This window comes from Coregonus clupeaformis, chromosome 5 (genome assembly GCF_020615455.1).
Source record: "Coregonus clupeaformis isolate EN_2021a chromosome 5, ASM2061545v1, whole genome shotgun sequence".
Classification (NCBI taxonomy): Eukaryota; Metazoa; Chordata; class Actinopteri; order Salmoniformes; family Salmonidae; genus Coregonus; species Coregonus clupeaformis.
The window spans coordinates 42836268-42849099 of record NC_059196.1 but is presented as its reverse complement, the minus strand read 5'-3'; the positions used below and the strand labels follow the sequence as shown (position 1 = coordinate 42849099).

Below are 12832 nucleotides of genomic sequence, written 5' to 3'. Positions count from 1 at the left end.
CTCTAGCCATAGTTTAAACATTTTGAAATCTCACAGTATCAACTTTGCTGTACGCTCGAGGCTTCTTTTTTACAGTCTAACGCTTGAGGCAACTGCGGACACGGTGATCTGAGCTATCTGCCTATTGATAAACTTTCCTACTCATTCATTACATCTGCAGTGCTGGTTGTAGTGTGAGTGGAAGTAGGGAGAACGGGCATTTTATGGCTTATAAAAGTGCAGTAGCAGCGCGTGGGTAAATTCACTGGGGAAGCAAAGCCAGGAAGAAAAAAGCCATATTACAACAATGTGTTGTGATAATTGCATTGATATACAGGCCTAAAGGCCGAGACAATAAGAAGACACAGAATAAATTCAACCACATCTTTGTTTCATCACAAAACCGGAGAGCAACCTCTGTCCGGTGAAGTCCACAAAGCATATTGCATGGTACAGTAACAAACTGTTACATGACCTACGAGTTGACATGTTTCCAACATTTTCGGACCACTAAACAACTATTGATTTAGCACCACAGAGAGTTACCGCAAGTCGCAAAGAAAACAGGAGCTGCCTCCACTATTCCAGCACCATTTCAATTTTAACATCATCTAATCACCTCTGCTTAGTCTAATACAGTGACAACTAAAAGATACCAAAAACTATTTAGTCCAATCGACGTAAGCTAAATATGATGTGGCTGTCCATGGTTCTGATTTCTCTCGTGTGTGTGTGTGTGTGTGTGTGTTCGTGCAAGTAGAAAAACATGTTGACTCACCCTACTTGTAGAGAAACACTAATGCCATCCTCCTCTCTTTCATGTTGATGAAACGGTCTGTCATACAGTACACGCTTGTAGTTTTTGATGTTCTAGGCTACCTGGCTAACATGCTGCTCGCTAGCCTAACTTCCATTCATGGGCAACGTTAGCTAGTTAACATTAGCCTTCTACATCTAGCTACATATTGAACTTCCGTCCTCTCAGGCCGGGGGCACAACAATGTATGAATTAATGGTTGGATCAGAATCGCTGTTATAATCATTGGCCAGTACGGAGAATTAAGTAAAACCACAAGTCCATCCCCTCCCTGGCTAATTTAGGAACGGCCCCGGGGGACAACGACACAACGAGATGCAACAATTCAGCTCACTCAGTTTAGCTCAACGCTGATTGGCTATTACTTTCTACTTTTTTTTTTTATCAAGGGAGGCCAGATGCTCGCTGGCTTCCCTTGCCTTCAACGCTACGGGCGGCAACAAATGTCATACTCATTTTGACCAGACAGCATCAGATAGATGGCCTACACATAGAGAGACAGAGGGGGCGCTGTTTCGCTCGCTCTGATGATTTATCCGGTGAAATACATTCAGCCTCTTGCGAATTGAAGGAAATGTATGAAATAAAGAGAGACAAAAGATACATTATTTTGTTGTTGTTTTTTGTCTTTTTTCTTGGTCGATTTTTTGGGGAAGCCTGGCTTCCGTTGCCAACCATGAATACGAGCCACTGTAAAGTGTTGAACAAAGGGTTAACAGCGCTGTATAACGACTTAAACAGCAGCTCTTTGCTGTATTCGTTGAGTCTCTCTCTAGTCATGGTTTTAAAAGGTTAAAATTCTCACAGTATCAACTTTGCTGTGCGTTCAAGGTTTCTTTTTAGTCTATGGCTCAAGGAAACTGTGCAGAGACACGGTGATCTGAGCTATCTGATTGGCCAGCGGTAGGCCTATATAGCTGCTCTCGATTTGCTCTCTGGGCCTGCCGGGTAGGCAGAGTTCTACCTTCAGGAATGCATTGGAGATCGACCGGTTGGTGACCACCGTTGTACAGCGATGACTGAAGACAATGACTCTGGTGGGGTGCTACACATTGGTAAGGGCTGTATTGGTTTCCTCATCCAGCGCTACATAAATCACATCCCTTCTCATTCTTCTTACCTGTTTGTACTCAGAGTTACCCATCATGCTTTGCACCGTGTAGATGATGGGGTCTCCCTTCATGGGCAGCAGGGGCTCCCAGCTCACCTCACAGACTGAAGACAGGTCCTCCACACGCTCCACTCTGGGAGCTACAGAGAGAGAGAGAGAGTACAACACCTTCAAAGATTAAGGCTGAAAGGTGAGGACAATGAGGCTGAAAGGTGAGGACAATGAGGCTGAAAGGTGAGGACAATGAGGCTGAAAGGTGAGGACAATGAGACTGAAAGGTGAGGACAATGAGGCTGAAAGGTGAGGACAATGAGGCTGAAAGGTGAGGACAATGAGGCTGAAAGGTGAGTCAGGAGAAAGATGAGAAGAGGTGAGCCACAGAGGAATAAAGGAGAGTCAGGATGAGAAGAGGATGAATTAACAGAAGAAGTAGATGTGGAAATGGGGGCTGGTGAAGGTCTATACATTACAGAAGAGAGGATGGGAGGAGAAATAGAGAGAGGTGAGAGGAAGTGTGGAGGATAGAGAGAGATGTACCTTTAACGGGGGCGGGGGGGGAGCGGGGGGTGGTGAAGGTGTAAACAGTGGAGAAGGGTCCTTGGCCCGCCTCGTTGAAGGCCTGGATTCGGAACATGTAAGAGGTAGACTCATTGAGCCGCTGGACTTTGTGAGTGTGGCAGGGCCCTCTGTACAAGGAGACAAACCTGGAGAGAGGGGAGGGGAAGAGAGTGGTGTAAAACAGGTCTTGTCTGCCGGTCTCCTTATTGGGTTCACTTTTGGACGAGGCAACACATTTAGTTGGAACCATATCGAACACTTCACTAAAACTGAAGGTTGCCGCTTCAGAAGCTGCACCATATTAAACATCTTTCTGCCTGTTTGCCAGCTGATTTATTGTTCTGACATTGTGATTAGGTCAGAACAAAATCCTGGGCAGCAGTCAGTAGAAATGTAAATAACTAAAGATATCTCAAATGTGTGAATTGAAAGCTGAATTGACCTGTTCCTTGATAGATAGGGGTGGCAGGTAGCTTAGTGGGTAAGAGCGTTGTGCCAGTAACCGAAAGGTCGCTGGTTCTAATCCCCGAGCCGACTAGGTGAAAAATCTGTCGATGTGCCCTTGAGCAAGGCACTTAACCCTAATTGCTCATGTAAGTCGCTCTGGATAAGAGCGTCTGCTAAAATGACTAAAATGTAAAATGTAAATAGAATATCACTGGCAATGCATATCAACAAAGTTGCTTCCGATAGTAATAACTCCCGACTAAGGGGGCGAAGCCAAGGTCACCTTGTTGCTTTTATAAAACGGTTGACAACATATTTAAAAAAAGATTAACGAAATGTTTTCATTAAAATGTTTATTTGAATGAGTAAATTAATGTTATTTAATCTTTCCACCATACGATATAGTCCTGGCAAAAGCAAGTTGCTAGTTTTGAGATTCTGAAGTTGCAAGCCAAATGGCCTTGTTGACCATTCTATTAGCATGGACGTTCTAAGCAAGCAAGATCGCTATGGAGGCTAGCTACTTCTCCTTTGCTAGCTAGCCAACTAAGCGGGGGAGATTAAGTTTATAAATTGCCCGGCTGGGCTGTGGGACAGTGGATGCGCATTGATCATTCAAATGGAACTTAACAGGCATTACCCGGGGATTGTGGTGAATAGCTCCCTGCTATCAACCAATCAGCGTCCATACAACCTGTTTTATAATTATAGTATATATATACAATTTATTTCCATCCAGAGATTCCAGGCGGATGATATTGTGTGGTTTAACCAGGCTACCAACCTGCCTCTCTTGTCCTCCATCTGCAGCTGGTACTGGAGGGCGTCTGAGGGCGTGGCCTTGGCCGGGCCGTCGCCCCACTTCAGCCTGAGGGTCTGGTGGCTGAACGCAGTACACTCTAGCCGGGGGGGCTGGGGAGGCAGGGGCTTGGTCTTCAGCTTAAAGGTGTGGCTAAACGGACCTGATCCTAGGCTGTTCAGAGCCTGGATACGAATCCTACAGAGAGGAGAGGAGAGGAGAGGAGAGGAGAGGAGAGGAGAGGAGAGGAGAGGAGAGGAGAGGAGAGGAGAGGAGAGGAGAGGAGAGGAGAGATGGGTTAGAGGTGTGTCTGAGGCAGGGTGTGTGACTGTGTGAGGCAGGGTGTGTGACTGTGTGAGGCAGGGTGTGTGACTGTGTCTGAGGCAGGGTGTGTGACTGTGTGAGGCAGGGTGTGTGACTGTGTGAGGCAGGGTGTGTGACTGTGTGAGGCAGGGTGTGTGACTGTGTGAGGCAGGGTGTGTGACTGTGTGTGAGGCAGGGTGTGTGACTGTGTGAGGCAGGGTGTGTGACTGTGTGTGAGGCAGGGTGTGTGACTGTGTGTGAGGCAGGGTGTGTGACTGTGTGTGAGGCAGGGTGTGTGACTGTGTATGAGGCAGGGTGTGTGACTGTGTATGAGGCAGGGTGTGTGACTGTGTCTGAGGCAGGGTGTGTGACTGTGTGTGAGGCAGGGTGTGTGACTGTGTGTGAGGCAGGGTGTGTGACTGTGTGTGAGGCAGGGTGTGTGACTGTGTATGAGGCAGGGTGTGTGACTGTGTGTGAGGCAGGGTGTGTGACTGTGTGTGAGGCAGGGTGTGTGACTGTGTGTGAGGCAGGGTGTGTGACTGTGTGTGAGGCAGGGTGTGTGACTGTGTATGAGGCAGGGTGTGTGACTGTGTGTGAGGCAGGGTGTGTGACTGTGTGTGAGGCAGGGTGTGTGACTGTGTGTGAGGCAGGGTGTGTGACTGTGTATGAGGCAGGGTGTGTGACTGTGTATGAGGCAGGGTGTGTGACTGTGTATGAGGCAGGGTGTGTGACTGTGTGTGAGGCAGGGTGTGTGACTGTGTGTGAGGCAGGGTGTGTGACTGTGTGTGAGGCAGGGTGTGTGACTGTGTGTGAGGCAGGGTGTGTGACTGTGTGTGAGGCAGGGTGTGTGACTGTGTGTGAGGCAGGGTGTGTGACTGTGTGTGAGGCAGGGTGTGTGACTGTGTATGAGGCAGGGTGTGTGACTGTGTCTGAGGCAGGGTGTGTGACTGTGTGAGGCAGGGTGTGTGACTGTGTCTGAGGCAGGGTGTGTGACTGTGTCTGAGGCAGGGTGTGTGACTGTGTCTGAGGCAGGGTGTGTGACTGTGTCTGAGGCAGGGTGTGTGACTGTGTCTGAGGCAGGGTGTGTGACTGTGTCTGAGGCAGGGTGTGTGACTGTGTCTGAGGCAGGGTGTGTGACTGTGTCTGAGGCAGGGTGTGTGACTGTGTCTGAGGCAGGGTGTGTGACTGTGTCTGAGGCAGGGTGTGTGACTGTGTCTGAGGCAGGGTGTGTGACTGTGTCTGAGGCAGGGTGTGTGACTGTGTCTGAGGCAGGGTGTGTGACTGTGTCTGAGGCAGGGTGTGTGACTGTGTCTGAGGCAGGGTGTGTGACTGTGTCTGAGGCAGGGTGTGTGACTGTGTCTGAGGCAGGGTGTGTGACTGTGTCTGAGGCAGGGTGTGTGACTGTGTCTGAGGCAGGGTGTGTGACTGTGTCTGAGGCAGGGTGTGTGACTGTGTCTGAGGCAGGGTGTGTGACTGTGTCTGAGGCAGGGTGTGTGACTGTGTCTGAGGCAGGGTGTGTGACTGTGTCTGAGGCAGGGTGTGTGACTGTGTCTGAGGCAGGGTGTGTGACTGTGTCTGAGGCAGGGTGTGTGACTGTGTCTGAGGCAGGGTGTGTGACTGTGTCTGAGGCAGGGTGTGTGACTGTGTCTGAGGCAGGGTGTGTGACTGTGTCTGAGGCAGGGTGTGTGACTGTGTCTGAGGCAGGGTGTGTGACTGTGTCTGAGGCAGGGTGTGTGACTGTGTCTGAGGCAGGGTGTGTGACTGTGTCTGAGGCAGGGTGTGTGACTGTGTCTGAGGCAGGGTGTGTGACTGTGTCTGAGGCAGGGTGTGTGACTGTGTCTGAGGCAGGGTGTGTGACTGTGTCTGAGGCAGGGTGTGTGACTGTGTCTGAGGCAGGGTGTGTGACTGTGTCTGAGAAAAGGGTGTGTGACTGTGTCTGAGGCAGGGTGTGTGACTGTGTCTGAGGCAGGGTGTGTGACTGTCTGAGGCAGGGTGTGTGACTGTGTCTGAGGCAGGGTGTGTGACTGTCTGAGGCAGGGTGTGTGACTGTGTATGAGGTAGGGTGTGTGACTGTGTATGAGGCAGGGTGTGTGACTATGTATGAGGCAGAGTGTGTGACTGTGTATGAGGCAGAGTGTGTGACTGTCTGAGGCAGGGTGTGTGACTGTGTCTGAGGCAGGGTGTGTGACTGTGTCTGAGGCAGGGTGTGTGACTGTGTCTGAGGCAGGGTGTGTGACTGTGTCTGAGGCAGGGTGTGTGACTGTGTATGAGGCAGGGTGTGTGACTGTGTATGAGGCAGGGTGTGTGACTGTGTATGAGGCAGGGTGTGTGACTGTGTATGAGGCAGGGTGTGTGACTGTGTATGAGGCAGGGTGTGTGACTGTGTATGAGGCAGGGTGTGTGACTGTGTCTGAGGCAGGGTGTGTGACTGTGTCTGAGGCAGGGTGTGTGACTGTGTCTGAGGCAGGGTGTGTGACTGTGTCTGAGGCAGGGTGTGTGACTGTGTCTGAGGCAGGGTGTGTGACTGTCTGAGGCAGGGTGTGTGACTGTCTGAGGCAGGGTGTGTGACTGTCTGAGGCAGGGTGTGTGACTGTCTGAGGCAGGGTGTGTGACTGTGTATGAGGCAGGGTGTGTGACTGTGTATGAGGCAGGGTGTGTGACTGTGTATGAGGCAGGGTGTGTGACTGTCTGAGGCAGGGTGTGTGACTGTGTATGAGGCAGGGTGTGTGACTGTGTCTGAGGCAGGGTGTGTGACTGTGTGAGGCAGGGTGTGTGACTGTGTGAGGCAGGGTGTGTGACTGTGTGAGGCAGGGTGTGTGACTGTGTCTGAGGCAGGGTGTGTGACTGTGTCTGAGGCAGGGTGTGTGACTGTGTCTGAGGCAGGGTGTGTGACTGTGTCTGAGGCAGGGTGTGTGACTGTGTCTGAGGCAGGGTGTGTGACTGTGTCTGAGGCAGGGTGTGTGACTGTGTCTGAGGCAGGGTGTGTGACTGTGTCTGAGGCAGGGTGTGTGACTGTGTCTGAGGCAGGGTGTGTGACTGTGTCTGAGGCAGGGTGTGTGACTGTGTCTGAGGCAGGGTGTGTGACTGTGTCTGAGGCAGGGTGTGTGACTGTGTCTGAGGCAGGGTGTGTGACTGTGTCTGAGGCAGGGTGTGTGACTGTAAGTAAGCATTTCACTGTAATGTCTGCACCTGTTGTATTCGGCGCATGTGACCAATAAAATTTGATTTGATTTGATTTGACTGTGTCTGAGGCAGGGTGTGTGACTGTGTCTGAGGCAGGGTGTGTGACTGTGTCTGAGGCAGGGTGTGTGACTGTGTCTGAGGCAGGGTGTGTGACTGTGTCTGAGGCAGGGTGTGTGACTGTGTCTGAGGCAGGGTGTGTGACTGTGTCTGAGGCAGGGTGTGTGACTGTGTCTGAGGCAGGGTGTGTGACTGTGTCTGAGGCAGGGTGTGTGACTGTGTCTGAGGCAGGGTGTGTGACTGTATGAGGCAGGGTGTGTGACTGTCTGAGGCAGGGTGTGTGACTGTATGAGGCAGGGTGTGTGACTGTGTATGAGGTAGGGTGTGTGACTGTGTATGAGGCAGGGTGTGTGACTGTGTATGAGGCAGGGTGTGTGACTGTGTATGAGGCAGGGTGTGTGACTGTGTATGAGGCAGGGTGTGTGACTGTGTATGAGGCAGGGTGTGTGACTGTGTATGAGGCAGGGTGTGTGACTGTGTCTGAGGCAGGGTGTGTGACTGTGTATGAGGCAGGGTGTGTGACTGTGTATGAGGCAGGGTGTGTGACTGTGTCTGAGGCAGGGTGTGTGACTGTGTCTGAGGCAGGGTGTGTGACTGTGTATGAGGCAGGGTGTGTGACTGTGTCTGAGGCAGGGTGTGTGACTGTGTCTGAGGCAGGGTGTGTGACTGTGTCTGAGGCAGGGTGTGTGACTGTGTCTGAGGCAGGGTGTGTGACTGTCTGAGGCAGGGTGTGTGACTGTGTATGAGGCAGGGTGTGTGACTGTGTATGAGGCAGGGTGTGTGACTGTGTGTGAGGCAGGGTGTGTGACTGTGTGTGAGGCAGGGTGTGTGACTGTGTCTGAGGCAGGGTGTGTGACTGTGTATGTGGCAGGGTGTGTGACTGTCTGAGGCAGGGTGTGTGACTGTCTGAGGCAGGGTGTGTGACTGTCTGAGGCAGGGTGTGTGACTGTGTCTGAGGCAGGGTGTGTGACTGTCTGAGGCAGGGTGTGTGACTGTCTGAGGCAGGGTGTGTGACTGTCTGAGGCAGGGTGTGTGACTGTGTCTGAGGCAGGGTGTGTGACTGTCTGAGGCAGGGTGTGTGACTGTCTGAGGCAGGTTGTGTGACTGTCTGAGGCAGGGTGTGTGACTGTCTGAGGCAGGGTGTGTGACTGTGTCTGAGGCAGGGTGTGTGACTGTGTCTGAGGCAGGGTGTGTGACTGTCTGAGGCAGGGTGTGTGACTGTCTGAGGCAGGGTGTGTGACTGTGTCTGAGGCAGGGTGTGTGACTGTACGAGGCAGGGTGTGTGACTGTACGAGGCAAGGTGTGTGACTGTGTGTGAGGCAGGGTGTGTGACTGTGTGTGAGGCAGGGTGTGTGACTGTGTCTGAGGCAGGGTGTGTGACTGTATGTGGCAGGGTGTGTGACTGTCTGAGGCAGGGTGTGTGACTGTCTGAGGCAGGGTGTGTGACTGTCTGAGGCAGGGTGTGTGACTGTGTCTGAGGCAGGGTGTGTGACTGTGTCTGAGGCAGGGTGTGTGACTGTCTGAGGCAGGGTGTGTGACTGTCTGAGGCAGGGTGTGTGACTGTGTCTGAGGCAGGGTGTGTGACTGTCTGAGGCAGGGTGTGTGACTGTCTGAGGCAGGGTGTGTGACTGTCTGAGGCAGGGTGTGTGACTGTCTGAGGCAGGGTGTGTGACTGTGTCTGAGGCAGGGTGTGTGACTGTGTCTGAGGCAGGGTGTGTGACTGTCTGAGGCAGGGTGTGTGACTGTGTCTGAGGCAGGGTGTGTGACTGTGTCTGAGGCAGGGTGTGTGACTGTACGAGGCAGGGTGTGTGACTGTGTATGAGGCAGGGTGTGTGACTGTATGAGGCAGGGTGTGTGACTGTGTCTGAGGCAGGGTGTGTGACTGTGTCTGAGGCAGGGTGTGTGACTGTGTATGAGGCAGGGTGTGTGACTGTGTATGAGGCAGGGTGTGTGACTGTGTATGAGGCAGGGTGTGTGACTGTGTATGAGGCAGGGTGTGTGACTGTGTATGAGGCAGGGTGTGTGACTGTGTATGAGGCAGGGTGTGTGACTGTGTCTGAGGCAGGGTGTGTGACTGTGTATGAGGCAGGGTGTGTGACTGTGTATGAGGCAGGGTGTGTGACTGTGTATGAGGCAGGGTGTGTGACTGTGTATGAGGCAGGGTGTGTGACTGTGTCTGAGGCAGGGTGTGTGACTGTGTCTGAGGCAGGGTGTGTGACTGTGTCTGAGGCAGGGTGTGTGACTGTACGAGGCAGGGTGTGTGACTGTACGAGGCAGGGTGTGTGACTGTACGAGGCAGGGTGTGTGACTGTGTCTGAGGCAGGGTGTGTGACTGTGTCTGAGGCAGGGTGTGTGACTGTGTCTGAGGCAGGGTGTGTGACTGTGTCTGAGGCAGGGTGTGTGACTGTGTCTGAGGCAGGGTGTGTGACTGTGTCTGAGGCAGGGTGTGTGACTGTGTCTGAGGCAGGGTGTGTGACTGTGTCTGAGGCAGGGTGTGTGACTGTGTCTGAGGCAGGGTGTGTAACTGTGTATGAGGCAGGGTGTGTAACTGTGTATGAGGCAGGGTGTGTGACTGTGTCTGAGGCAGGGTGTGTGACTGTGTCTGAGGCAGGGTGTGTGACTGTGTCTGAGGCAGGGTGTGTGACTGTGTCTGAGGCAGGGTGTGTGACTGTGTCTGAGGCAGGGTGTGTGACTGTGTCTGAGGCAGGGTGTGTGACTGTCTGAGGCAGGGTGTGTGACTGTCTGAGGCAGGGTGTGTGACTGTGTCTGAGGCAGGGTGTGTGACTGTGTATGAGGCAGGGTGTGTGACTGTGTATGAGGCAGGGTGTGTGACTGTGTATGAGGCAGTTTGTGTGACTGTGTATGAGGCAGGGTGTGTGACTGTGTATGAGGCAGGGTGTGTGACTGTGTCTGAGGCAGGGTGTGTGACTGTGTATGAGGCAGGGTGTGTGACTGTGTATGAGGCAGGGTGTGTGACTGTGTATGAGGCAGGGTGTGTGACTGTGTATGAGGCAGGGTGTGTGACTGTGTATGAGGCAGGGTGTGTGACTGTGTATGAGGCAGGGTGTGTGACTGTGTCTGAGGCAGGGTGTGTGACTGTGTATGAGGCAGGGTGTGTGACTGTGTATGAGGCAGGGTGTGTGACTGTGTATGAGGCAGGGTGTGTGACTGTGTATGAGGCAGGGTGTGTGACTGTGTATGAGGCAGGGTGTGTGACTGTGTATGAGGCAGGGTGTGTGACTGTGTATGAGGCAGGGTGTGTGACTGTGTATGAGGCAGGGTGTGTGACTGTGTATGAGGCAGGGTGTGTGACTGTGTATGAGGCAGGGTGTGTGACTGTGTATGAGGCAGGGTGTGTGACTGTGTATGAGGCAGGGTGTGTGACTGTGTATGAGGCAGGGTGTGTGACTGTATGAGGCAGGGTGTGTGACTGTATGAGGCAGGGTGTGTGACTGTATGAGGCAGGGTGTGTGACTGTGTATGAGGCAGGGTGTGTGACTGTGTATGAGGCAGGGTGTGTGACTGTGTATGAGGCAGGGTGTGTGACTGTGTATGAGGCAGGGTGTGTGACTGTGTCTGAGGCAGGGTATGTGCCTGTGTATGAGGCAGGGTGTGTGACTGTCTGAGGCAGGGTGTGTGACTGTATGAGGCAGGGTGTTTGACTATGAGGCAGGGTGTGTGACTGTATGAGGCAGGGTGTGTGACTGTATGATGCAGGGTGTGTGACTGTCTGAGGCAGGGTGTGTGACTGTCTGAGGCAGGGTGTGTGACTGTCTGAGGCAGGGTGTGTGACTGTGTCTGAGGCAGGGTGTGTGACTGTATGAGGCAGGGTGTGTGCCTGTGTATGAGGCAGGGTGTGTGACTGTATGAGGCAGGGTGTGTGACTGTATGAGGCAGGGTGTGTGACTGTCTGAGGCAGGGTGTGTGACTGTCTGAGGCAGGGTGTGTGACTGTGTCTGAGGCAGGGTGTGTGACTGTACAGTGGGGAAAAAAAGTATTTAGTCAGCCACCAATTGTGCAAGTTCTCCCACTTAAAAAGATGAGAGAGGCCTGTAATTTTCATCATAGGTACACGTCAACTATGACAGACAAAATGAGAAAAAAAATTCCAGAAAATCACATTGTAGGATTTTTTATGAATTTATTGGCATATGATGGTGGAAAATAAGTATTTGGTCAATAACAAAAGTTTCTCAATACTTTGTTATATACCCTTTGTTGGCAATGACACAGGTCAAACGTTTTCTGTAAGTCTTCACAAGGTTTTCACACACTGTTGCTGGTATTTTGGCCCATTCCTCCATGCAGATCTCCTCTAGAGCAGTGATGTTTTGGGGCTGTCGCTGGGCAACACAGACTTTCAACTCCCTCCAAAGATTTTCTATGGGGTTGAGATCTGGAGACTGGCTAGGCCACTCCAGGACCTTGAAATGCTTCTTACAAAGCCACTCCTTCGTTGCCCGGGCGGTGTGTTTGGGATCATTGTCATGCTGAAAGACCCAGCCACGTTTCATCTTCAATGCCCTTGCTGATGGAAGGAGGATTTCACTCAAAATCTCACGATACATGGCCCCATTCATTCTTTCCTTTACACAGATTAGTCGTCCTGGTCCCTTTGCAGAAAAACAGCCCCAAAGCATGATGTTTCCACCCCCATGCTTCACAGTAGGTATGGTGTTCTTTGGATGCAACTCAGCATTCTTTGTCCTCCAAACATGACGAGTTGAGTTTTTACCAAAAAGTTATATTTTGGTTTCATCTGACCGTATGACATTCTCCCAATCCTCTTCTGGATCATCCAAATGCACTTCAGACGGGCCTGGACATGTACTGGCTTAAGCAGGGGGACACGTCTTGCACTGCAGGATTTGAGTCCCTGGCGGCGTAGTGTGTTACTGATGGTATGCTTTGTTACTTTGGTCCCAGCTCTCTGCTGGTCATTCACTAGGTCCCCCCGTGTGGTTCTGGGATTTTGCTCACCATTCTTGTGATCATTTTGACCCCACGGGGTGAGATCTTGCGTGGAGCCCCAGATCGAGGGAGATTATCAGTGGTCTTGTATGTCTTCCATTTCCTAATAATTGCTCCCACAGTTGATTTCTTCAAACCAAGCTGCTTACCTATTGCAGATGCAGTCTTCCCAGCCTGGTGCAGGTCTACAATTTTGTTTCTGGTGTCCTTTGACAGCTCTTTGGTCTTGGCCATAGTGGAGTTTGGAGTGTGACTGTTTGAGGTTGTGGACAGGTGTCTTTTATACTGATAACAAGTTCAAACAGGTGCCATTAATACAGGTAACGAGTGGAGGACAGAGGAGCCTCTTAAAGAAGAAGTTACAGGTCTGTGAGAGCCAGAAATCTTGCTTGTTTGTAGGTGACCAAATACTTATTTTCCACCATAATTTGCAAATAAATTCATTAAAAATCCTACAATGGGATTTTCTGGAATTTTTTTTCTCAATTTGTCTGTCATAGTTGACGTGTACCTATGATGAAAATTACAGGCCTCTCTCATCTTTTTAAGTGGGAGAACTTGCACAATTGGTGGCCGACTAAATACTTTTTTTCCCCACTGTATGAGG

General features: G+C 51.6%; 1 protein-coding gene across 4 annotated transcripts in view; it reads right to left on the bottom strand.

Moving 5' to 3' along the window:
- Positions 1-12832, bottom strand: part of fndc3a (fibronectin type III domain containing 3A) — a 206400-nt gene that overhangs the window by 6123 nt on the left and 187445 nt on the right. For all 4 annotated transcript variants that reach the window (XM_045214559.1, XM_045214560.1, XM_045214558.1 and 1 more), the window contains 3 exons: positions 3697-3909; positions 2445-2611; positions 1917-2047 (listed from right to left, as the gene is read on the bottom strand). In XM_045214559.1, coding sequence (XP_045070494.1) covers positions 1917-2047; positions 2445-2611; positions 3697-3909 — 511 coding nt within the window. The remainder of the gene's footprint in view (positions 1-1916; positions 2048-2444; positions 2612-3696; positions 3910-12832) is intronic.